This window comes from Henckelia pumila, chromosome 3 (genome assembly GCF_033568475.1).
Source record: "Henckelia pumila isolate YLH828 chromosome 3, ASM3356847v2, whole genome shotgun sequence".
Taxonomy (NCBI): Eukaryota; Viridiplantae; Streptophyta; class Magnoliopsida; order Lamiales; family Gesneriaceae; genus Henckelia; species Henckelia pumila.
Window position 1 is genome coordinate 54,609,733 of NC_133122.1, and position 27,962 is coordinate 54,637,694.

General features: G+C 36.2%; 1 protein-coding gene across 2 annotated transcripts in view; it reads right to left on the minus strand.

The window, feature by feature from the left end:
- Positions 1-19,864: 19,864 nt before the first annotated feature.
- LOC140887006 (RNA cytidine acetyltransferase 1-like) overlaps positions 19,865-27,962 on the minus strand; it is a 32,866-nt gene continuing 24,768 nt past the window's right edge. Inside the window, exons 17-27 of one of the 2 annotated variants that reach the window (XM_073293995.1) lie at positions 25,423-25,599; positions 25,309-25,346; positions 23,222-23,315; positions 22,269-22,448; positions 22,074-22,182; positions 21,907-21,976; positions 21,701-21,842; positions 21,056-21,184; positions 20,666-20,791; positions 20,522-20,587; positions 19,865-20,433 (exon numbers count right to left, since the gene is read on the minus strand). In XM_073293995.1, coding sequence (XP_073150096.1) covers positions 20,197-20,433; positions 20,522-20,587; positions 20,666-20,791; positions 21,056-21,184; positions 21,701-21,842; positions 21,907-21,976; positions 22,074-22,182; positions 22,269-22,448; positions 23,222-23,315; positions 25,309-25,346; positions 25,423-25,599 — 1,368 coding nt within the window. In that variant the 3' untranslated portion in view covers positions 19,865-20,196. The remainder of the gene's footprint in view (positions 20,434-20,521; positions 20,588-20,665; positions 20,792-21,055; positions 21,185-21,700; positions 21,843-21,906; positions 21,977-22,073; positions 22,183-22,268; positions 22,449-23,221; positions 23,316-25,308; positions 25,347-25,422; positions 25,600-27,962) is intronic. The other variant, XM_073293994.1, reaches the window with a different exon arrangement.

The following is a 27,962-nucleotide window of genomic DNA, read 5'->3' on the forward strand; positions in this document are numbered from 1 at the left end:
TTTATGAAAAAACTACTTTTCTCAACAGATTGAGAAAATAAAATACTTCCTAAAAACTAGTAAAAACTAGAATAAAACATCAATAGGAAGTTCTAAATCGAAAAACAAAAACCAACACTTTCTGAACAACACTTCACTCGTGTGTTCTTCAGTGTTTCCAACACTACTCGGCAACACAACGTAGCAGTAGTATCTCTTCAGAAATTCTTCAATAATAGATCTTCAACACTCTAGAATTTCTTCAGTAATTTCTCTATGTATTTTGCTCTCTACGTTTCACTCTCTTCTCTCTTGATTGTCTTGTTATCAGATCGGTCCAAGCACTCCTATAAATAGATCTTCAATATGTTTCCATAAATAAGAACCTACAAAGCATGGAAACAATATATCATCAGAATCAAATATTTCGATTCAAGATATAACTGATATTACCAAATTTAAAACTTGTTTTAAGAAAGGCAAAACTATAAATATAGAAATTGAATGCAATATAAAAATAATTTAAAAGACATGTGCACAACATGTTCTTTCAAACTCTCCCTTTTTGCCTTTCTGGACAAAACACACATACAAGTGCAAATGACTCCCCCTATCTTATGCAACTAAAGCTTCCCTGAATTTAATCATCTCAGAACACAGTGTTGTGCGGTCGTGTTGCCAACACCAACTCTCAACACTTACTAGATCAGAGTAGCAAATAGTTTAATATCATATCAGAGAGTAATAAGGAGCACAACCTAATCAACTCAGAAATATATTACTAACTCAGAGCAAAATAAGATAAAAAAATCCTAAAACCAATTATGATCAACCACATCTAATCATCTGCCTCTTCAGCTTGCTCAGCTCTTGATTCTACTCCCCTTTTTTGTCCAGAGGGCTCTGGTAGTCCAAGTTTAGTCCTGTACTCAGCTATTAAGGCTTCATAGTACTCGAGATCAGCTTTGTCTTGTGCAATTTTTAGTTCAGCATGAGCCATTTGAGCACGAATTGCAGTAGAATTCAACATAATCACACCAGTGTTATGAATAGTCATAGGTGGAACAAACTCAGTGTTGGCAACACTGGGTACAACACCAGTCCATGGTAGATCAATCATCCTATTTCCTTTTAGCAAACTAGGTGCGATCTTGAAAAGCTCATCTCCTCCAATCAATTCTTCATCATCCTCTTTCGTGAAGCCTTGAGATTCCAGCATACCATAGATCAATGAAGGAAACGGAAACTTAGTTGCTTTTCAACCACCTTATCGAAAGGTCATAATATTTTCAAACACCAAATTTCCAAAGTTCAAAGGAGCTTGAGTTCCAATGGCAAACAGTGCAAGTGCTTGTGGCTTAGTTACCACTGTTGTATTGGTAGATGGCCTCCAATTCCTGATCGCAATTTTGTGAAGCACAGAAAAGAAGGAGGTAAGCTTTGCAGCTGACAACCTGTCTGGGTACAGTGGAAATTTTTGAACCATTCCTCCAGTGATCACTTTAGTGACTTGATCAATATCCTCAGTAACTGCATCGTCATCGATGTCAGGAGTATTATATTGCTCATTGATCAAAACAGGAGTAAAATCATACACCTTTCCTCGGATGTACACTCTTCCAAACTTAAATGATTCTTCATCTCCAGTCTTTATGTTCAGATTGCAGTAAAATTCTAACACAGCTCTTCTTGAAAATGGTCCTGCAGTGGTGACAGTAGAATATAACTTCTGCTGTTTCAAGAAAGTCACCAAGTTCTACTTTTCTAAGGACACTTCATCAATATTTCTTTTTTCCCAACAGTATTTTCCAGACAGAGCTTCCCATTCATCAGCAGATTCTTTTGAATAAAACTGAATATTGTATGCCTTAGCAGGATCAATATCAGAGTCAAATTCAGCAGCAGTGTTGTCATCAGTGTTGGCAACACTGTCATCAGCAGCTTGTTCCTCAGAACTTCCAGAACCATCAGAAGCAGCATCCTCATAGTCTTCTTCCTCAGAACTCGAAGACGATGAACTATCAGACTTCTGGGGCCAGTTATTCTCAAACTCTTGCAACATTTCAGCATCTGGTTCATCACCATCAGATGGAACTTGTGAAGGTGCAATTGGTTTAACCTTGGTTTTCCGAATATTCGCCATGAAAGTGGCCAATGAAATTTCCTCATCAGTAGAAGTTGGAGCCTCTGTAGTTGTCTTTGTGGTATCATCAACAACAGCAGTACTAGATGGCTCTTTCTTAGTAGAAGTGGCATCAGTAGAAATTTCATCAGAAGAATCATCACCACTAGATGAATCTCCTTTCTTTGATTTGGCCTTTTCAGCAACAACGGTTTTTGTCCTAGCAACGACCTCAAAATTCTGATCCGCAGAATCATCTCCATATGAGAAATCTGGATCATCCAATATAAGAAGTGAAGTCTCCCCCTTACCACGAAATCTCTTATTGGTAGTAAAATCGGGGTTGAAGCCCACTTGGCGCTTTGACCTTCTCGCTATTGGTTGTGTTGGGAACACACGATTCAACACCGAAAAATCAGGAGGATTCTCAATGTTGATTTCATTCCCGGGTTCTCCTGGAGCAATTTCTGCCAACAGTGTAGGTTGAATGGCAGCAGGTACAATCGTGAGAATAGGATCAGAAGATAGCTCCGAAGGCTTCTCTTTCTCTTGATAACCCATCTCCGATCGAATATCATGCTAATCGAAAGCTTTGCCTGCCATTATAAACAATTTAGAAATTAAGGGTTTCAGAGAATTTTTTGCAGAGAGAATTACAAAAGGTTGAAGACGATAAGATCAATTTCTACAGTGCTTAGAAATATATAGGGATATGGGGTTCAAACGGTAAAAAAAATCAAAAGCCCCTATCTCTCATATCAGACTAAGAATCTCCCCCTAAAGGTAACAATTCTCCAACGAGTAAAAAATCTCTCTAATTACGGAAATTAAATTTGATTAATTAGGGAAACCCTGAAACTCTCACTTAAAAATATATCAATATTCCCCAAAAAAAAAAAACTCCACATCGAGTTTTAACGCCACTGAAACATAATCAATCTCAATCAATTCAATTTTCAGCAAGTTGGGCGATTTTCCAATTTTTGTTCGTCTTTGAACTTTTAACCTTGAGCATGATACGATCACAATAAATGCAAAATGCATGACTTAATTTATGTCTAAAACAGAATGTAATGATATTAGATCAAAAATGATGCATGCAAAGTGTGTGCAGAACGTGTTAAGCATCTGTATTGGCAACACTTCCCAACAACACTGTAGTCTTTAAAATATTTTTGAATTTTGTCACACTTCCAGAGCCATGTTTTTCTTCTTTTTATATTGATTCAGAAGTGGTAGCCTGCACACTAAAAGAACGGTCTTCATTGGACTCTTTTAGGTAGCTTTTTCTAATTTTCTTCCGATTTTAGTTTGATTTTCACGACATTGGTCACTGAAATTTTATCAAACCATGCTTTTTAATTTTTAAAACAACTTTTCACATGAGACAAGATCATGGAATACACGAACATCCCTCAACTACTTCATGGTTTAAAGCATATTTTCATGGCAAGTGTGTTCTAAAAATACCTTTGACAGAAGAACTACAAAGTGTCAGTCAGTATTATCAACCAGTGCAAAATATAGAACAATATGAATATGCAGTATGCCTAAAGTCCTAAAAATACACATGCATATTTGGTGTTGTCCGTCAGTGTTGGCAACACTTAAGGACAACAACTGTGAGTGCTTATAAAGAACACATGTTGAGAGATTTCCTAAGACTGGAGAATCTCTCGAAGTTTAATGCTTTTGTAAAAATATCGGCCAGTTGGTTATTGGTCCCGACAAACTCCATATGGATCATGTCCTTCTCAACTAAATCTCGAATGAAGTGATGTCTTATGTCAATGTGTTTAGTTCAAGAGTGTCGTACTGGGTTTTTTGATATATCTATAGCACTTGAATTATCACAGTACACAATTGGTGTTTCACTTTTAAGACCATAGTATTGTAACATTTGATTCATCCAAATTAATTGAGAACAACAACTTCCCGCTGCCACATATTCAGATTCAGCAGTGGAAAGTGACACGCAATTCTGCTTCCTACTATACAATGAAACCAAGTTGTTACCCAAATAAAAACAACCACCCGTGGTGCTTTTTCTCTCATCAACATCTCCTGCCCAATCAGCATCACTATAGCCTACCAAATTTATATTGGTTTCCTTAGTGTACCATAACCCCAAGTCTAAAGTACCTGCAACATACTTCAAAATTCTTTTTACAGCTTTCATATGTGTGACTTTAGGATCAGATTGATATCGGGTACACAAACACACACTGAACATAATATCAGGTTGACTTGCACTCAAATACGGCAAACTACCAATTATGCTTTTGTACAAAGTGTTGTCAACACTGTCAGCAACACTGTCTTTGCACAGTTTTTCATTAGTTCCTATTGGTGTTTTCATATGTCTAACATGATCAGTACAAAACCTCTTTATCAAATTTCTAGCATATTTGCTTTGACACAAGAAGATTCTATCACTCATTTGTTTTACTTGTAATCCTAGAAAATAATTCAACTCACCTACCATGCTCATTTCAAAGGTAGCCGTCATGCTTTCAACAAAATCATTTACAAGTTTTTGAGATAAAGCACATAAAATTATGTCATCAACATAGATTTGACAGATAAGAATGTTACCTTGTACTTTTTGAACAAAAAGTGTTTTATCTACCTCACCTCTTTTGAATCCAATGTCAAGCAAATATTCTGTGAGCCTTCCATACCAAGCATGAGGTGCTTGTTTCAATCCATATAAGGCTTTCTTCAACTTATAAACATGATCAAGATGATGTGGATCTTTGAATCCCTTAGGTTGTCTTACATAAACTTCTTCACTCAAAATTCCATTCAAAAATGCGCTTTTTACATCCATTTGAAAAAGTTTCATTTTCATGTGACATGCAATAGCCAACAATAATCTAACAGATTCTATTCGGGCTACAGGAGCGAAAGTTTCATCAAAGTCCACCCCCTCAACTTGTGTACACCCTTGAGCTACCAACCTAGCCTCGTTCCTTACAATATTTCCTGATTCATCAGTTTTGTTCTTAAAAATCCACTTTGTTCCAATGATATTACTATGATTAGGTGGAGGAACTAAGATCCACACATCATTCCTAACAAATTGTTCAAGTTCATCATGCATAGCATTGACCCAAAACTCGTCTTTTAAAGCCTCACCAACATTTTTTGGTTCAATACTAGACACAAAGCAAGAATGTCTTACCTGAGAGTATGCGGAATTCATGCACACTAACCCGCTCATCTTTCGATAATCAACTTTTTTCCTTTCTTCGGGTTTGCATCCTTCCTTGTGCATCTCCTATGATTTGTGAAGTAGGATGGTTTTTCTGAATTTTGCTAGGTACATTATGTCCAGCATCTTGTATTTCATCTTCAAAATCATCCTGATCTTCTGTACTCTGTTAATTCATATTCAGTGTTGGACTCAGTGTTGTGCTGGGTGATTTTTCATGCGGGACAACACTAGTGACAACACTGGAATCAGTCTGGGGTGCAACAGTATCCAACAGATCATCAATATTGTCCTCAATTGTTTTCCCCTTCAGATTTTTTTGACAGTCTCCACACACTATGGAACTCCAGAAGTTAGATTTGGCATTCCCCGTACAGCATCATACTGGCTCAGTTTCTTCAATTCTTTGAAGTTGGCATGTCCCAACTTTTGATGCCATAAATTCAATTCATCAACCTTGGTGAATTTGCAAGCAAGTTCCTCTCCAAGTTGATAACAGTTGTCCAATGATCTAGACCCTGTCAAAACACACGAATTACTCTTATCAAATACTTGACATAAATTTTTATCAAATTTAACATAAAGATCATCATCACAAAGTTGAATAATGCTAATAAGATTTGCATTTAATCCTTCAACATGTAGAACATTGTGAAGCTTAGGCAGTCCTTCTACATTCAAAGTTTCTTTTCCAACAATCTTTCCATTGGCTCCTCCTCCATATGTCACTTTTCCTTTATCCTGTTCAACATAGTCAGAAAGATACTTCTTTAATCCTGTCATGTGGTGTGAACTGCCACTGTCGAAGTACCAATGACCTGTAACATTAGTTTTCAAGGAAGTATAAACGACATTACAACTAGATTTAGCTTTTGGTACCCAAACCTTTTTCTCAGAATTTTTCTTCCTGGCAGTGTTCTGGTTCAGTGTTGGCGACACTGATGACAGCTCTTGCCTGGAATTCCAGTACATATAGTCGTACCTGAGTTTGAAACAGTAAGGCTTGATGTGACCTTGCTTGTGACAGTAATGACAAACAAACCTACGATTCCTTTGCTTTTTCCTCTGAACAGGAGCTTGTGCCTTCAATGGAATTGGTTTTTCCTTTGGAATTGCAATTGGAACACTAGCAGAGTTACTGTTTTCTTTGACAAAAATAGTTTGTGACGACTCCCCAACTTCAAACTTGCTATTATGAAATCCTAGACCAGCTCTATCATCTTTTCCCATCATCAAAATTGAATCTAGCTTGGTCTTGCTCGAATTAAACTTTGCGAGAGTTTCATTGGCTCTTCCAAGCTCTTCTTTGACCTTGCCTAGTTCTAAATCCTTCTTGCTCAGAACTTCTAGTCTAGCCACTGAAGCTTTCAGTTCACTGTTCTCCTTTGTTAAAGCAGAATTTGTCTTGTTCCTTAATATCCAATCATTATACAATTCTTCATACATCTTCTGAGCATTATCCCAAGAAAGTTCTACTTCACCAGCTTCCTGATTTGAGTCTCCAGAAACAGATGCATTCAGACACAGTACCTTTTGGTCAGTATTGTGACTAAGTGTGGTGACACCTGTGATAACACTGTGTTTCTTCTGCAGCACCAAAACTGAAAGGGCATTGTGAGTCTCTTCTTCTCCTTGTTCTGTTCCTTACGCATATTCATCATCACTTCGGGAAGCACATATTCCTTTGCGAAGTCTGGTTGGGCACTCATTAGAATAGTGACCGAAGCCTGTGCACTCATGACACTTCACAGATTCAAACTTCTTCGATATATTCAGTGTTTTTTCTTCATTCTGAAAGTGATTTTGACTCTTTGAAGGGATGGTATTCTGTTCTGGTCCGCATATCCTCAATGGTTTTCCAACAGCAGGAGCATTCAAAACTTTAGGTTTCTGACCAGGTTTCTTATAATCTTTCATTCTCTTCAAGTAGTTACCAAATTGTTTGGTAAGAAAGGCGATCAAATCATCTCCTAAGTCAGACTCGTTGACTCCCTGTGTCAGATCAACAAAATCATTGTATGAGTCATTAGAAACTTGAAGTGCAATAGACTTACCTTTGTCCTTTTTTCCAAAATTCATCTCTAACTCATATATTCGAAGTGAACTCATCAATTCATCCAATCCCAGAATTGATGTGTTTTTTGATTCATCAATGGCACAAATCTTCATTTGAAATCTTTCCGGCAGTGATCTCAACACTTTTCTCACCAAGAGTTCATTTTGAAATAGCATCACCAAGATCAATTGTCTCATTCTCGATCTTACTCAAGCGGCGTTCATAATCATCAATTGTCTCACTCTCTTCCATTCTCAGATTTTCAAACTGAGTAGTGAGAATCCTTCTTTTGGTTTGACGCACACTATCGGATCCTTCACAGTGCATTTTAAGTTTTTCCCAAGCCTGTTTAGCACATACACAGTTAGTGACCAGTGAAAACATATTAGAATCAAGAGAAGTAAATATAGCATTAAGAGCTTTGTTGTTCATATTCAAAGCAGCTGTTTCATCGGCATTCCATTCCGTTTCTGGTTTGAATGGAAAGTCTCCTTCACCATCAGTTCTCCTTGGTGGATTCCATCCTTGTAGCACACGTTGCCACGCCTTTTCATCAATCGATTTGATGTAGACACGCATCCTTACTTTCCAGATAGCATAGTTGGATCCATCCAAGATTGGAGGATGTTGAGCAGTTCCTGAATAAGGTATCTCCATTGTGATGTCCTGTCAAACACAAAAACAGAATCACACTTAGTATCGTCAAGTGAATGTCTCTGACGCCAATTGTAAGGTTTGGACAGTATGAAATCACAGAAATACCAGAAAATTTTTCGAGTGTGTTTTATGTTTCAGTGTTGTCAACACTTCACGATAACACTATGCAGCAAAATAATTAACTAACAGTAAAAGTAAATAACACACAGATATTTATGCACAAGTACTAAGTACTTGTACAATGCCTCATGGCGAAATATTTACTAGAAAATTAAATCAGTTTACAAAAAAACCAAAAAGCGATTGTTTTATGAAAAACTACTTTTCTCAACAGATTGAGAAAATAAAAGACTTCCTAAAAACTAGTAAAAACTAGAATAAAACATCAATAGGAATTTCTAAACCGAAAAACGAAAACCAAAGAAACACTTTCTGAACAACACTTCACTCGTGTGTTTTTCAGTGTTTCCAACACTACTCGGCAACACAACGTAGTAGTAGTATCTCTTCAGAAATTCTTTAATGATAGATCTTCAACACTCTAGAATTTCTTCAGTAATTTCTCTATGTATTTTGCTCTCTACGTTTCACTCTCTTCTCTCTTGATTGTCTTGTTATCAGATCGGTCCAAGCACTCCTATAAATAGATCTTCAATATGTTTTCATAAATAAGAACCTACAAAGCATGGAAACAATATATCATCAGAATCAAATATTTTGATTCAAGATATAACTGATATTACCAAATTTAAAACTTGTTCTAAGAAAGGCAAAACTATAAATATAGAAATTGAATGCAATAAGGAAATAATTTAAAAGACATGTGCACAAAATGTTCTTTCAATTTGGAACTCACTTTCTTTAGCAAAGATCCTAGGTGAAAACAATATAATTTGTTTAAGAGTAATAGTTAGAGTTATACTAACTAAAAAAATTAAATAAAAGAATTCAAAAAGTTATTTTGTGTGACAAACAAATAAAATAAATAGTAAAAAGTTGAAATAATATGAATCGGCCTTGTTAGGATCGGTTTAGAGTATAGAAAAGGGGGGGGGAACCCTTTAAAATGTTTTGATGAGTAGGGATTGAATTCAATCGGTTTAATGATTGAATTCTATGTTTTATCTTGATCTGTAATGTAATTTGACAAACTGGGTATGTGCGAAAATATGTCGAGTTACAGATTTGAACACTTAAAAAAAACAGTGTATGCAAGATAAATAGTAGGTTGGTAAACTGAAGAGACATGATGAACACAATGAGATGCTTATGGATGTTCGGAGATTTCAATTACTTCTATGTCATCCCTTCTTCCTCCTCAGAAGGATATCACTAGAAGATTTTGAATTTAACAAGCAATTTGCAAAACCCCAATCCAATTTAGGACTTATACACTGAAAGAGTGGGTGCCCGGTTAGCCAACTTGTGGCTAAGGGCTTTTGTGACTCTATGTATAAACAATCTTTGTTTAATATAATTTACACTTTTATTTTGGCATTTACTTTATCTTTTATCATATTATTATGTTGTGACGTACTATACGATGTTTAGATAAAGACCTTAAATATACTAGAGTGCATGTAAGATGTGATAGTAGAATTGAATGACTATCATGAAACACATCTTATAATCACTGTATATTCTAAACAGTTCTTAGTCAATTGAGCCGTCCGCTAATAAGGATAAGGATCGCTCGAGATTGAGACTAGCATTTGCGATGCCTAGTACCACGTTTCATTGGTATAGAACATAGAGATGTTCAAAGCATGCAAGTGGATATTCATATGATGGATGATCGAACTACCCTATTCGAACTTTCCAAGTGGTTATCATTAATTGAGTGGATAAGTCCGCGGTTTTGGTTGTACACCATTAGTCCTTACTACTTGAAACATCATGGAGACTCTATATGTTAGTACTGTACTTTGACTCGTTTACCGACTTTATGAGGGTCATTAGGTGTCGAGATTGGGTACAGTTACGACACATATAGGAGTCAATGCTTTGTTGTCAAGGATTCACCACACGCTTGCGAGTATGGATATCCTATGCGATATAAGGAGATATTAGTATGACAAATCTCTGGCCAGAGTACATGATGTGCTTTAGGTTACTTGGTTTCCTAGTAGCACATGCGATGTCACTATTTGATCTTCAAGATGCATTGCATAGTTATCGAATCTCGAACGACTCTCGATGTACCAATGGTTGTTGATTCGATCGGGATATTTGGATGAAGGGACCGTACTGTACGCTAACCAAAACCTACTGGTTCTTGCAGGCACTATCAGTGATACCTAGGGAATCATGGGGCGATGTTGCTAGGCGCTCTTACCATGATTCGATGGGTAAGTTGGAAATTGTTGTTCCGAGTCACAAGGAGTTGTGAGCTCATGTCTAGCTGTATCCCTGAACCATTGAGGGTTACACAAGTAATATATTTCTAATCCCCGTTGAGATAGTTGAATTTAAATAGTTAAATTTGGCGAAAGAGAAGTTGGACTTCTTAACTAAAGGGAGTGGAATTTCCTAAAATGACATAGGGATGGACATTTTTGAAAATCACTGAATTCGGATTCAGAAATATTATCTTGACTTTAAAAGGTGCAAAAATGGTTTCTGTGCACATTGGTGAAATCATTTTATCAATCGGAGTCATGATGAATTTTATATTAATTTCTATAATAACAGGCTTGGCTTGTTGGGCTTAAGCTATGATTAATGGGCCCTAAGGTGTTAGTGTCCTATTAGACATATAATTAGTCCAGTACAGAAATTATATATAGGGGTTGATGGGATTTTTGAAACACACACAATTATCTACAGTTTTCAAAAATCCTAGATTAATTCTAAGGAGAATTTTTGAATCCTGTCTCCCTTTTTGAGAATTCAGTCTGTGATTTTTTTGAAAAACTATATTCTAAATTGACAGATCAAATCTGTAAATCTCTTCGATAAACATCTGATTGATTTCTAGTGCAATAAATCAGAGGGTTTTCGTTTTCTATTCGTGGACCTAATTCAGGAGTTGATCGAGCGAGTCATCAGTTCCTGGGATTTACAACAAGAGCAGATTTAATCTGTTGGAGTCCATAGTTCAAGTCATAGCTTGAAGAGGTAAAATTATAATTGTTATTATTATTTTACTTGTTTATTTTAATCGTAAGGATTTGATACCAATGATATGGAATCGTTCCATATCAGAAAAGAAAAAATTTTAAACTTTCGCTGCTCCGGGTATCAGATCTGACTAATCTGAAAACATGTTCCAACAGTGGTATCAGAGACAGGTTATTCTCAAATAAAACGATTAAAATTTATCGATTGTACAAAATTTTGGCCTCGGTTTTTTGGAAAAAAAAACAAAATTTTTAAATTAAATTTTAAGGGCAACACGGGCAGCGATCCAGGGCAGCGACGGGCTGCCTAGGCCCTACGTGGGGCTGCCTGGGAACATCCCGGGCAGCCCGGAAAATTCTTGGTTTATAGCCCAAATTAATTTATCATTTGTAATAAAATTGGGCCTGGTTTGTGGCCCGTTCTCACCCTTAAATATGTATCCCCTACTTGTCATCGAAATTTATTGTAAATTTATTAGACTTAGTGGGAGATAAAGATTTGAAGACAATGGTGGGCCCAACAGACAATAAAGACCGAAGAAATATAAATTGGAAGCTCAATGTAATAGGATTGCATTGCATACTTGCATATCACCTAGGATTGGACTTAGACTCGTGATTGGCAACCACGGGTCGATAAGATCTAGGCATCGATCATCCTTTATATAATATTTGATATTATTGTTGTATGCATGCTTAGACTAAATTGCATGAATCCCGCAAGCATAAAAATTATTAAATGATGAGACAATTTTTTAAAATTAAAATCCCTCATTTTAAATATGATTTAAAATTGATATCAAGATTAACAAAAGGAAATTTAAATATTTTTTAAATGTTCCTACCTTCCATCAATGATCAATGTATGAGATGCTACCCGCGGGCATGGTCCGGCTCATATTATTGGGGGGGCCCGTTGGTCGGAAAGCTATACATTGGATCGACACATGTTGTAAGTTGGGTGGAACTCCCATGGGATTGGCTCATATTATTGGGGATCCACATGGCGACCGTCCATCACAACTTAATATTGATGGGTAATCTTGATATGTCACAATAAACGACGTCATATTATTGGGCTCTTATTGGACATGAGGTAAAAACATGGGGGTTTCTTTGGAAGCAATTGGGCTCTACCTTTTGAAAATTATGGTTGGCTGATATTATTCGGGACTATGATTTGTCAATTGGACTTCATGTTCCCACTAAGGAAACTAATTTCTCGTTTTTACTAGAGGGTGGTGAAATCGTTAAAATAGTGGGAGTGTAATTCATAAAATTAATCTCGCCATATTTTATGTCTTAGTAAATTAATTAAGCAATCACTGATTATTGTCTGTTTCTTTTTAGTATTTCATTATGATGAATTCGCGCAATCCACTATACTCTATTCTCGAACAAAACAAACTGACTGGCGCAAACTATACGGAATGGTTCCGTAAGTTAAAGATTGTTCTCAGTTCGGAAAAAGATTTCTATGTGTTAGAAAAGTCTCCTCCGAAGGAAGCCCAGGCTGATGTGAGTCCGGAAGAGTTGGCTAAACTTGATAAATGGTAGGGCCATGATATCAAGGCCAAAAGCTACATGCAGGCTTTGATGTCTGATGTACTTTAGAGGCGATTTGAGGATGCAGTGAATGCTGCTGACATTCACAAGGCCCTCAAGGAACCTTTTGGAGCTCAGTCGAGATCCGAGAGGTATGAGACTGTCAAAGAGCTCATGACATGCCGCATGCGAGATGGGACTTCGGTCCGTGAGCATGGGGTACACATGATTGGGCTCATTGAAAAGTTGGTAACACTCGATCTGACATTGGAGCACGAACTGAATGCGGACTTGTTACTTCTATCTCTTCCTTCGTCGTTTGACGATTTTGTGATGAACTTCAATATGAACAAGATAGAGGCCACCCTTGAAGAGATGGTCAATATGCTTGTCACATATCAGGCCACATTAAAGAAGGATAAACCGGTACTCTTGGTAGGCTCCTCTTCTAACTCTAAGAAGGGACCAAGTGCAAAGGGTAAGAAAGGTTCTGCCCCACCCAAGAAAACTGGACCCAAGAAGAAGAACAAGACAAAGGCTTCAAACGTGATCAAATATGAAGATGTTTGCCATAACTGCAAGAAACCCGGTCATTGGAAACGTAACTGCAAAGAATATCTCGAGCAGTTGCGAACTGCAAAGGGTATGTTCTATATTGAAATAAATGTTTCACTTAATACTACTTCTTGGGTATTGGATACTGGATGTGGATCTCATATTTGCAATGATTTGCAGGTGATGACAAGAAGTCGTAAGCTTAGGATGGGTGAGACCCAGTTGAGGCTCGGAAATAGTTCTAGAGTTGAAGCCAAAGTTGTGGGAGACGTTTATTTAGTTTTGCAAAATGATTTTAAGTTATTTTTGAGAGATGTTTTATTTGTGCCAGATTTGGTTAAAAACATTATTTCTGTTTCTATGCTTGATAGAGATGGTTTTTCTTGCAATTTTGTGAATGAGATTTGCAATATTTACAAGAATGAATGTTTGATTGGATGTGTACAACTTGAAAACGATCTATATAACTTAAAATTAAAAGACGTACCAATTAATTATGTTGATAAACCGGCAACAACAAATAAAAGAAAAAATTATAGTCAAAACCCGGCAAACTTTTGGCATGCTAGGCTAGGTCATATTTCCTCAAGGAGGATGAACAAGCTAGTGGGAGATGGCATGTTTGATATGTCTGATATTAACTCTCTACCAACTTGTGAGTCCTGCCTAAAAGGAAAAATGACTAAAACTTCTTTCAAAAGAAAACCTGAGCGTAGTCAAAATCTGTTGGATTTGATCCATACAGATGTTTGCGGCCCATTTAGTATTGGTACTAAATATGGTCATACCTACTTCATTACCTTTACTGATGATTATTCTAGGTACGGGTATTATATTTGATGAAATATAAGTCTGAATCATTTGAAAAGTTCAAAGAATTCAAGGCTGAAGTAGAAAACAAACTAGGTAGGAGTATTAAAGCACTTCGATCAGATCGAGGTAGAGAATACTTAAGTACCGAGTTTTTGGGCTATCTAAAAGAGAACGAGATTCTCTCTCAGTGGACTCCTCCTATGACACCTCAGCTAAATGGCATTTCGAAGCGTCGCAATCGAACTTTGTTGGACATGGTTCGATCTATGATGAGCTTCACTGAGCTCCCACCTTCGTTTTGGGGCTATGCACTTGAAACGACGGTATTGTTGTTAAACAATGTCCACACTAAAGCAGTGAACAAAACTTCATATGAATTATGGAATGGCAAAGCTCCTAAGTATTCGTACATAAGAATTTGGGGATGTCCTACTTACGTGAAGCAGACAGTGGGAGATAAGTTGGATAGTCGATCCACCTTATGTTATTTTGTAGAGTATCCGAAGAATTCAATTGGATATTATTTCTATCATCCTACTGAAACAAAAGTGTTTGTTTCGAGGAATGCCACCTTCATGGAGAAGGAGTTCTTACTTGATAAGAAAGGCGATGATGGAACTCAAAGAAATACGAGAAGAACCCGAGATACAAAATAACGATCTCGCACCTCTGGAACCAATAATTGACACGCCTCTTCCTAGAAGATCCGAGAGGACTTCTAGACCTCCTATTCGACATGGTCTGCTTCTTGAAGGGGATCAAAGTGAACCCGACATTGGATGTGATCCAAAAAACTTCAAGGAAGCAATTTCTGATGCTGATTCGAACTTATGGCTTGAAGCTATGCAGTCGGAAATAGACTCGATGCATACAAACCAAGTTTGGTCTTTAGTAGATCCTCCCGATGGAATTGTTCCAATAAGGTGTAAATGGATCTACAAAAGAAAACTTGGGTCTAATGGTAAGGTACTTAGCTACAAGGCACGATTGGTCGCAAAAGGTTATACTCAAAGACAAGGTGTTGACTATGATGAAACTTTTTTATCAGTCGCAATGTTCAAGTCCATAAGAATCCTTATTGCCATAGCAGCTTGGTATAACTATGAGATATGACAAATGGATGTGAAGACTGCATTTCTTAATGAAAACATTAAGGAAGAGATCTATATGATGCAGCCTGAGGGATTCACATCCATGGAAAGCGAGCATAAGGTATGCAAGCTTCAGAGATCAATTTATGGTCTCAAGCAGGCATCAAGAAGTTGGAACCAAAAATTTGATGAAACAATAAAGGACTTTGGTTTCATCAAGAACCCGGAGGAACCGTGCGTATACAAGAAAGTAGTTAAGGATGCTGTGACATTCTTAGTACTTTATGTTGATAACATCCTACTCATTGGGAATGATGTAGGTATGTTGCAGTCAACAAAGATATGGCTGTCAGGTAGATTCTCGATGAAAGACTTGGGTGAGGCGTCCTATATTCTAGGAATAATGATCTATAGATATAGATCTAAGAGAATGATAGGACTCACTCAAGCAACCTACATCCACGCCATATTGAAAAGGTTTTCTATGGATGAGTCCAAGAGAGGACATCTACCTATGTGCCATGGAGTTTCTCTATCCAAGTCTATGTCTCCCAAGACTGACGAAGAGATAGAGAAAATGACACACATACCATATGCGTCAGCCATAGGGAGTATCATGTATGGGATGATATCTACCAGACCGTATGTGGCCTATGCTCTGAGTGTCACGAGCAGATATCAAGCCAACCCCGGTCATATGCATTGGAAAGCTGTGAAGGATATTCTTAAGTACTTAAGAAGTACTAAGAATGTATTCATGGTTTATGAGGGAAGAGAATTGAAATTGGAAGGCTATACCGACTTTAGCTTCCAAAGCGACGTGGATGACTCGAAATCAACCTCTAGATTTGTATTCATGCTCAATGGTGTTGCTGTCTCTTGGAAGAGTTCCAAGCAGGACACCACAGCAGATTCCACCACTGAGGCAGAATACATTGCAGCATCAGTTGCTGCTAAGGAGGCCGTTTGGATGAGGAATTTCGTCCAAGAGTTGGGGGTCATTCCTGAAGCTGTTGGTCCAGTCCCGGTGTACTGTGACAACACTGGTGTCATTGCTCAGGCAAAGAAACCAAGGTCTCATCAAAGATTCAAACACATACTGAGGAAATACCACATCATCTGGGAGATCGTGGAAAGAGGAGACATCACTATCGAGAGAGTGGCCTTTGCAGACAATATCGCTGATCCACTTACTAAGCCCTTGCCAGGACCATTATTTGACAAACATCGCTAAGCAATGGGACTACGTAGTATGACTAGTTGGATTTAGGGCAAGTGGAAGATTGAAAGAGTGGGTGCCCGATTAGCCAACTTGTGGCTAAGGGCTTTTGTGACTCTATGTGTAAACAATCTTTGTTTAATATAATTTACACTTTTATATTGGCATTTACTTTATCTTTTATCATATTATTATGTTGTGACGTACTATACGATATTTAGATAAAGACCTTGAATATACTAGAGTGCATGTAAGATGTGATAGTAGAATTGAATGACTATCATAAAACACATCTTATAATCACTGTATATTCTAAAAAGTTTCTAGTCAATTGAGCCGTCCGCTAATAAGGATAAGGATCGCTCGAGATTGAGACTAGCATTTGCGATGCCTAGTACCACGTTTCATTGGTATAGAACATAGAGATATTCGAAGCATGCAAATGGATATTCATATGATGGATGATCGAACTACCCTATTTGGACTTTCCAAGTGGTTATCATTAATTGAGTGGATAAGTCCGCGGTTTTGGTTGAACACCATTAGTCCTTACTACTTGAAACATCATGGAGACTCTATATGTTAGTACTGTACTTTGACTCGTTTACCGACTCTATGAGGGTCATTAGGTGTCGATATTGGGTACAGTTACGACACATATAGGAGTCAATGCTTTGTTGTCAAGGATTCACCACACGCTTGCGAGTGTGGATATCCTATGCGATATGAGGAGATATTAGTGTGACAAATCTCTGGCCAGAGTACATGATGTGCTTTAGGTTGCTTGGTTTCCTAGTAGCACATGCGATGTCACTATTTGATCTTCAAGATGCATTGCATAGTTATCGAATCTCGAATGACTCTTGATATACCAATGGTTATTGATTCGATCGGGATATTTGGATGAAGGGACCGTACTGTACGCTAACCAAAACCTATTGGTTCTTGCAGGCACTAACAGTGATACCTAGGGAATCATGGGGCGATGTTTCTAGGCGCTCTTACCATGATTCGATGGGTAAGTCGGAAATTATTGTTTCGAGTCACAAGAAGTTGTTAGCCCACGGCTAGCTGTATCCCTGAACCATTGAGGGTTACAGAAGTAATGGATTTCTAATCCCCGTTGAGATAGTTGAATTTAAAGAGTTAAATTTGGCGAAAGAGAAGTTGGACTTCTTAACTAAATGGAGTGAAATTTCCTAAAATGACATAGGGATGGGCATTTTTGGAAATCACTGAATTCGGATTCAGAAAAATTATCTTGACTTTAAAAGGTGCAGAAATGGTTTCTGTGCACATTGGTGAAATCAGTTTATCAATCGGAGTCATGATGAATTTTATATTAATTTCTATAATAACAGGCTTGGCTTGTTGGGCTTAAGTTATGACTAATGGGCCCTAAGGTGTTAGTGTCCTATTAGACATATAATTAGTCCAGTACACAAATTATATATAGGGGTTGATGGGATTTTCGAAACACACACAATTATCTAAAGTTTTCGAAAATCCTAGATTAATTCTAAGGAGAATTTTCGAATTCTGTCTACCTTTTTGAGAGAATTCAGTCTGTGCTTTTTTCGAAAAATTACATTCTGAATTGACAGATCAAATCTGTAAATCTCTTCGATAAACATCTGATTGATTTCTAGTGCAATCAATCAGAGGGTTTTAGTTTTCTATACGTGGACCTAATTCAGGAGTTGATCGAGCGAGTCATCAGTTCCTGGGATTTACAACAAGAGCAGATTTAATCTGTTGGAGTCCATAATTCAAGTCATAGTTTGAAGAGGTAAAATTATAATTGTTATTATTATTTTACTTGTTTATTTTAATCGTAAGGATTTGATACCCATGATATGGAATCATTCCATATCAGAAAAGAAAAATTTTTAAACTTCCGCTGCTTTGGGTATCAGATCTGAGTGATCTGAAAACGTGTTCCAACAGCTGCCTAAACAAGAACTCCTAGTTACAACTCAGTTTCAGTCCTAGAGTGATAAAGTAAAGATGTTTACAACTCGGTTAACTTGGCACAAAAATGATCCTTCAATGATCAAAATATCAGTTTGAGTGTTTGTGCTTCAAGTTCTTTGATCGATTTCCAAGCTTTGAGATTTCAGATATTCACAGTAAGCGTAGTTGACAAAAGTTGTTCTTCAATCGATCCAAATCCTTATTTATACTCTTCGGATGCCAACGGTAATAAATTCAAAATGGATCTTCAAATAGAATTTCGAATTATTTCCGTTGCAATTGTCATTTTCACGAACAATTTCTGAAGCCGACATTTCCTTTTGGATCGCGACACTAACTTCTGCAGAATGTCAGAGTACGGAAAACCTTATCCAAAAAGAGGCGCGAGGGTAAACTGACAATAGATCAGTTTAGTGTCTTCAGTTTAGTTGACTTGAATACTATCAGTTGAGCTTATATGAGGGACATGCTTTTCAGTTTAGCGTTTTTTTCTTTATGCGGTAATTTCGGTTTGGGCTTAACGATTCAGTTTAGCCTCATATCGGTTTTGTCTTTCGTTTAATATCTTGTAAACACCAAAACTTAATTTTTCAATAGGCCCGACTCGAAAAATAGACTGATTTCTTACTTCAATAGCTAATTAGAGTTCGAATCATTGTGATCGAAATTTAAAATTGACAGTAAAAAATATAACACTTAATTAAAAAAAGCTAAATATTTTAAGGTAAAATATGATAACTTCTGTCTCAACCACATAAAATTGTTGTCAACACGTGCATTCTAGTTATACTAAACAGTGGGAACAGAATGACAATTTTTCATTGTGGATTTTTTGTTTTACTTTTAGATTGTGTATTTTTTCGATTAATTGCATGAACGTTTGATGAGAAATGAATGTAAAAAATTAAGAAAAAACGAGTATCAAGTTTATGGATAATTTAAAATTTCAATAAAAATTAAATATTATTATAAATTAACTTCTGTCTCAACCACATAAAATTGTTGTCAACACGTGCATTCTAGTTATACTAAACAGTGGGAACAGAATGACAATTTTTCATTGTGGATTTTTTGTTTTACTTTTAGATTGTGTATTTTTTCGATTAATTGCATGAACGTTTGATGAGAAATGAATGTAAAAAATTAAGAAAAAACGAGTATCAAGTTTATGGATAATTTAAAATTTCAATAAAAATTAAATATTATTATAAATTAAATTCATCAATAGAAATAAGACAAAAAGATAATTATTAAACAATAAATGTCAAAACCTAATCCACATTTATTTAAATAAATTTAAGATTCCAATATAAAACCTTTATAAGATTCAAATATAAAACCCTTGGCAACTCTTTAAATTCATTAATACATATTATAAAAAATAAAAAACAAATAGATTATTTGAAATTTCAATCATATCTTATTTTTTTAATTTATTAATTATAAGTATGATTTAATTAAAATTTATTTTTATTATATCTATTACATTTTTTTCACATGCAAATAATGCTTTACTAGAATATATATAATCCAAAACTTACAAGCGTACGCTTGTCTTGAGGATGACAATTGTGACAACAGGTTTGGAGCCCTGCGGGGAAACTTGAAATGTGCGTCCGAATCATCAATTATAATATCTAACAGAGATTAACCAAGTTACCAAACCCTTTCAACATGGACGGGACAAGGAACGGGATGATGAATGTCAATGGTGTTGACTCTCGATGGATCTGTTTATATAAAACTATACCTTTGAAGCAACAACATCAGGGCAGTATTGCCATGCCAGAGTTTTTAGTAACATCATCCAAATTAACATAAAATAATCACGAAATAAAATGAGAATGTTGTGTCAATTTGATTTTCTCCTCTTGTTCGTCTTGGAACCTTTTTCTTGCTTATTTCTCTTCCTCTCATTCAGCTTCTCAATCTTACTTTTACTTGATTTTACACTAAAATGAGCACCAGACAGAGCCTTTCCACCGCCATTTTGCAAGGCATGCTCAAAATCAACTTCTTTATCTACAATCGCGTACCGTTGTAGATGGTCAGGGTTTAGCATACCATCCGCCTTTGCTTTCATCTCATCCTGGACACAGTATGAGGCAAGACCACAACTTAAATGTGGGGGAAAAAAAAAACCAAATTGAAGAATAGCAACAAGAAGGTCCACAAACCTCAACTTGTTTCGCTGCTGCATTGAGTTCTTCTTCCAAGGAAACTGGATGAGGTTCCATGGCAAGCTGAAAACCAAACACACATCAGCTACAACGAAAGTTCTTACTTGCAAACAGTAGTTTAGTAGTAAACTGTAAACTTACATCTCTCAAGTGAGGAACACTAGAACGAGTCTCCTTTGATGCCAAATCATGCAAGACTTTGTAAAACCTCTTCATTACTTTCATGTACAACGACATTATTTGCTGCCTCTCTACCTTCATCTCTGCCTACGGATCAAAATGAGTAACAAAAATGGTAATCAGATCACCATCTCTCCAAGTTTAAGAAATTGGAGTCAAAATGTTGCTGAACCACAGCTTCATGTCGACGTCATGCTTTGGAAACCAATGTTCTGCCTACATCAACATATCTTTTGGCACTAATGAAATCATGGGGATACTAGGGGAAAATATTGAGACGGCTCAAGTTCGAGACTTACCAACCACACCCCAATTGTAATTTTAAAAAAAATTGAGAAATGACAAGTATACCTCAATGCAGGAAATATCTTTTCCCTGCAAACCCATGCAGAGCAAAACAGAAGCCTGGGTATACGACAACGTGGTTGGTATCTTCCCCCAGAAGTATGCACGGGCAAGATCATCTACAAATGCTGCAGTCTGCAATATGCATGAGAATAGGCAAATCACACTTGCAACTCAAAAGGCAACGACATCATATAGGGAAACCATAGAAATATTAACAGCTAGTAGTCGGTTTTATATTCAAATATTCAGCCAGAGAATAAAGTGGTTACTGAAAATTGTGATCAACTCTGAAAATATAAAAGGTACAAAAAGATTCCGTAATTGAAAAAACTAAGAAAAACAACTGATTTTGATGATTGACGGTCATCGACATTAACTCCTTGATTCAATAATTAAAATTTCATAAAAGCAAAAGCATATTTGTACACTTTCTTCTTTAAGTGACCATGTCAAAATTGTTATAGAGTCCAATAAGAAAGTCAAAACACACTATACCGTATATATTATTATTAATTATTCATAAGATAATTAAGAAGTAAGAAAGGTTATAAAAGTTCAAAAGAGAAGCCCATTGGAAAAATACAATCACATTAATAAAATTTCCACGACAAATACTAAACTCCTTCAATCATTTAAATAAGATCCTACCATGCGATAGTCTACAAGATTATTAGTGTATGCTTGCAGTCGTTCCATAGCAAGGGGTGATAGGATTGCACTTATTGAATTTACAAATCCACTGGAAGAGGACAAATCCACGTCTGAGAACTTTAACTTCGGGTCCAAGACACTGGCAAAAAATCCAGCAGTGTTAGAATACTAAATTATCATTAAGAAGAAAACGAGAACCATACCTCATAGCAAGCTTGTATTCCATTCGACAAAATGTACGACCCAACAATTTAGTGAAGTCCTTCCTGAATTCTAAGAACAATTAAAAAATGATAATTACTTCGGTCCAAACAAATCGACCACTAATTTGAAATAGAAGTGTTCGTCTTAAAAAAGCAACAGAGTAAACCTTCAGAAAATGGACTGAAAAAGCCCAAAGTATCAGATCCACTGGTTTCAATGTCATCATTATTTAATGGTCTCAGAACCATGCAAGAGTGTTCACCAGTCACATGACTCTGTTGAATGAAGTGTGTCAGAGAATATGCTAGTCTAATAAAACAAAAATCGAGAGTTTGCCCATTATAGAGAATCACCGTCTTACCGGAACTGAGCTAATGTAGAATGGAGCAAACTTATGTTTCTTCCAAAAGCCCAAAAGGTCCTGAGTAAGCCCAAAAGAGACACCAAAATAATGGAGCTTTTCTGGTTGCCGTTCACGGAGAGGTACAAGCAGTGGAGGAAGGTCAGTTCTTGGGTTTATGTTTTCTTCCAGCAACGAGGCCTGCAGTCAACATGACCACCACCTCATATTACACAGAAGACATTGATATAATTTAACAGTTTCTGCAGCAGCACTTAAGTTGCAATTCTCAAGCTTCCTCTTTCCCTCGTTAGAAATTTGTGTTGTGTCAACTAAAACAATTTCATCTCAGAAATGATTGTGTGGAGACTGTAATTTATCCTCGTCTTTGGTGTCAAGTTGAAAAAACAAGAGGCTCACTATCATAGCAAAACAACAAAATGTTAGAAATTGACTTGGACCTAACTCACCTCAAAAGCTAGCTCAAGAGGGGAGGTTTGCCCTTGTCTATATAAAGGGCTCTCAGGTTATTTAGTCAACCGATGTGGGACACAAATAAGACACCAACACACCCCTCTCACGCCCAGGAATGAAACAACTTGAGCGTGGAGATATTAACGGGTGACCCACTATGGGACGGGTGAAGCCAACTATGGGCCGTCCAACACATAACGGTGGAACCCGGGCTCTGATACATGTTAGAAATTGACTTGAACCTAACTCACCTCAAAAGCTAGCTCAAGAGGGGGGTTGCCCTTGTCTATATAAAGGGCTCCCAGGTTATTTAGCCAACCGATGTGGGACACAAATAAGACACCAACACAAAACAATCACAGTCCCGCAAAGACGCAAATGATAAGATGTACAAGATCCTCACCAAAAAAGAAACAAAAAGAATTAAAGGTAAAATAAGTACAATTAAAAAAATAAAAATAAAAAAGGACCAGACAACGAATGAGAACTGTGAAAGAGACCTTCTCTGCAGCAACAATGACTCTGCGCGGGGAAATCTCTGTGAGTTCGTCAACTTCTAACTCAGATATTGGAGTCAACTGGCCCTCAAAATACCTACAAGCAGTACATATATAATCCTTGCATCCAATATCCAGGTGATTGGATCATTACAGACAATTGGCAGCTCATTCTTCAATGTTTGCGAGAGGGGTTGAAGAGTGATAAACATACATTCTAAAGACAATTATTTAACCAAGGAGATGAAGATATGATTCACCTTGTGCTAAATTCGATATAAAATTTTTGTAAAATATAAGGCAAGAAGAAAAATTAAAATCAACAAAAAACAATATAATTATCTGTTTTCTTTAAAACATATAGGTTGTTCGGCATTTTCAAAGCTACAAACAACAACCCTAAAAAAGCATTGAGGACGCGAGTCATCATAAATTACAAAGCTAGCCAACATCACTATAAAGGTGCCTCATTTCCACACTCGCGTAAATCAGCAAATCATGTATGGACATTATATCTCAATTATTGTGGGCTAATGGCATCCGCCTGTGAAAATCTTAGCTGCCAAAAAACACTTTATGAAAAATCAATAGGCTAATATGTCCTTCAACTTTTAAAACTTTGGCTCACAACACCCATACTCAATTAAAAATATATTTAATTATCAAATGACTTTTATACCCTTAAAACCATATCATTCTTAGGGTTTTTCTATATCAATTTTGGGGATTTAGTATTCAAGCTGTCCAAGGCTAATTCCGACTGGTTCGGGTCTTTTTCAGACGATTGCCAACTGCTTCTCGTTGTCAATCAACACTAAGACTACTGGGTTTTCTAGATTGGTGGTGGGAGTACCCAAATCAAAGCTAAAATGGCCGAGATCGAAGCTCAAAGTTGAGAATGTGAAAACGGGCGACCGGTTCGGATTGGGTTGAGCTAGACTTTAAGTTTCTTTGCACTTTTGGTATCAATGGAAATCTTAGGTACAAGGATTCCAATTATGTGGTCAATTTCAAGTTTTAGATACAAATTGAAGGCGAAATCGGACGAAAAAAATCGCAGTTAGCGTCCCCGATTGGGGTTGAGGTTTTGAGCTTAATATACGTGATTTTTGAAGGAAATCGGAGCAATTGTTTGAGGGGTTTGAAAGAGGGAGGTGAGACGCACATTCCCAGTGGTTGATCAGCGGTAACATCGCCGGAAAACGGTTGGTTGAGTTTTGACTGGTTTGGGTGGGTTAGAGCTAGACTTCGAATTTCTTTGAAATTTTGGTGTTTATCGCAAAAGTCGGTGAAATCGAAGGATGAAGTCACGGCTATTAAGAAAAGAAAGAAGGTAGGGGAAGGACAATTAAGGCAAGTCATGTGAAAACACACAAAAATATAACAACAACATTGGACACCGGGGTGCTGTAAGCCAAAATTTTAAGTTCGAAGACGAATTAGCCTATTGATTTTTCATAAGGGGTTTTGTGACTATTAGCATTTTCACAGAGGGGTCGGATGTCAGAAGTCCCTATGCAGGTAAGTTTAAAGTAGCTGCATCAACATTTTGGAGGTTCCTATGCAGATATATTGACTACAAGACCAGAGCCACGACACAATTATATGCAGTCATAACATAGGTTTCAGGAAATTTTGTTGTGACCAGTCTATGGTTGCAAGAGATTAACTAAAAAACGAACAAATTTAGTTAGACTTCACAAAACCTAAAGGACTCGATAGAACATTTTAGAATTTAGACGTTCTTCTGTCACAAACTGCATATTTTCCTAAATCACAGTACATGAAAATGCAAACATAGCCCCCACATAAACAGACAACCCGGCACTCCGATCTTCATCAAAGAACCCAACAAAGCAATCAACCAAATAGAAAATGAATGAACACCAGCATGATGGATTAAAATATTCTTTCTTAGGGGCTCAAGAATCATTATCATTAAAAAAATGAGTAGCAGTAAGTGAATACTTTTAAGATCATGCATGCAGATTCATTTTGCAAAGCTTAAAAAGATAGCATCCAGTACAAAGAAATTGTATTTATAAAAACCTAATGAGTAGAATAATAGCTTGGAAAGAATATGAACATACCTAACTAACAGTTCAACAGCTGCAGAGCCATATCCAGACTGCAATGATTGAAATATGTTATTGATGAAGAGGGTACAAAATTACTTCATCTGTATCGGATTACGCTAGTATTACCCTCATTACACTTGGATGTGTGGCAATGCGCGCAATACGAGCACCTGAAAGGCTGGGAAAATCTGTGTTCCGAAACTGCTCACAAAATTTCCAGGGAATTTGGTCTCCAAAGGGCTGACGACCCTCACTTAAGCTTTTAACCGCAGATTTACGAGATATGCGTCCCTCAAGGCAGACCTACAGATTTTATATACAAGGAAATACCTTACCACCAGCATAATCAAGACCATTAATGTTGTATAAAAAGTAGATCTCCTCATGTCATTAGCCGGTATCTTTAATCATCTAAGGTATGATTTTGTTACGGGAGTGTTTCTTTTATTATTCTGCAAGTTTATTGAACAATATCGTTTCCCTAAGTTTCAATATTGAGATTCATCTCTTTTTCTTCATTATATTGTGTGTTGTTGAGGTAGAGCTCTAAGGGCATGCTTGGTACATGGGAATGAGGTGGGAATGAAATGAGCATTCTCATCTCATTCCCTATACCCATGCTTGGTTTGGCAATGGAATGAGAATGTCCATTCCAAAATGGATGGAATGACCATTCCCACCTACCGTTTCTATATTTATATGCAATCTTTTTCATATTTAAATTATTTAAACTAATATTTAATTATTTATAAAATTATAACAATATATTATAATATATATAAAAATAATTATGTTATTATTTTATTATTATATTAATAATAATATTTTTGTAATATTAATTATTAGTATTATGATTTATTTACTATTATTATTTATGAAAGTATTAATAAAAAATATTATTATTTATTTATTACAAAAATATTATTATTATTTAATATTATTTTGAAAATAATAATTAATATTATTTATCTAATATAAAAATTAAAAAAAACAATATTATAATTGTATCTTATTATTATAATAAAATTATATTATTATTATTATAAAATAAAAATTTAAATTAGTTAAACTATATAATGATAATTTTATAATAATTAAAAATGATCGATCTTGAAATTGAAGATTTTATTCTATAAAAGTATGAGATCTTTTTTTCAAAAAAAAATTATAATAATTGACAGTGTTTTCGGAACCGGACCGGACCGGCCGGTTCGACCGGGAACCGGTCGCCGGACCGGTCCGGTCCGACCCCAAAAACCGGAAAACCGGCCCAACCGGTCAAAACCGGTCATGAACCGGTTGGACCAGCCAAGAACCGGAAAACCGGTTGAACCGGTTTTTCGAATTTTTTTATTTTTTTTTTTTTTAAATTTAAATTTTTTTATTTTTAAACCTTAGATTTAATAATTTTATATATAAATACATTATTATTTGAAACTTCTACTTCATTTAAAAAAATATTTTAATAATTACTGTTTTTTTTAAAAAATAAATAATTTATTATTTTAATAGTTTAAAACTATAATTGATATTTTAAATATATTTACATATTTATTTAGCTTTCAAACTATGTTAAATATATATTTTATGTCTATTTATATAATTTTTGAGTTTTTAAAATTCCAAAATATATTATTTAAAATATTAATTTATATAAACGGTTTTCCGGTTCGACCGTCCGGTTAAAACGGTCCGACCGGTTGGACCTTTTTTTTAAGTAAACCGGTTCGATCACCGGTCCGGTTATGAAAACACTGATAATTGATACATCTTCAATATCAATAATAATAAAAAAGCTTATGAATTACTATTATTTTAATATATGTAGTTAAAATATGTTTTTTTATTAAAAATTATTTCATTTCATTCCCTTTTTCATTTCAATAGTGTCAATCGTTGGAATGGAATAAAAAAACCATTTTATTCTCAATCACATTCCATTCCAAAATCAATTCCATTCCTACCTTATTCCTTTCCAACGTACCAATCATGCCCTTAGGGCATGCTTGGTATGAGAGAATGAGGTGGGAATGGAATGAGCATTCCCATCTCATTCCCTTACCCATGCTTGGTTTGACATCGGAATGGGATTCTCATGAACATGGAAATAGTCATTCCGTCCATTTTGGATGTTGATTAATTTCGCTAAATCCTCTCTATCTTTCCGTCCTAACGTGAATGCAGATCTTGCGAATCAGATCAAATCAATTCTTTCAATCCCGATTGTGCAAGGTCATGATGTGTATTTGGGTCTACCAACATTCTCGGTTAGAGGTAAGAAACTTCAATTTCGATATCTTGTGGAGAGGGTTATCAAAAAGTTGCAAGGGTGGGGTACAAAAGCTTATTCTTTGGGTGGAAAGGAAATTCTTATCAAGTCTGTGTTGCAATCAATCCCAAACTATGCTATGTCGTGTTTCCGTATTCCGACTTCGGTCTGCAAGGAGATTGAACGTGAGTGTGCTAATTTTTGGTGGGGCACTAACGATGGAAAAAAGAAAATTCACTGGCAGTCTTGGAAAAAATTAAGCACACCAAAATGTTTGGGTGGAATGGGGTTTCGTAGAATGGTGCCTTTTAATAAAGCTCTTTTAGCCAAGCAGATATGGAGGATTATTGAAGAGCCACAATCGCTGGTAAGTCGAGTCTTGAAAGGAAGATATTTT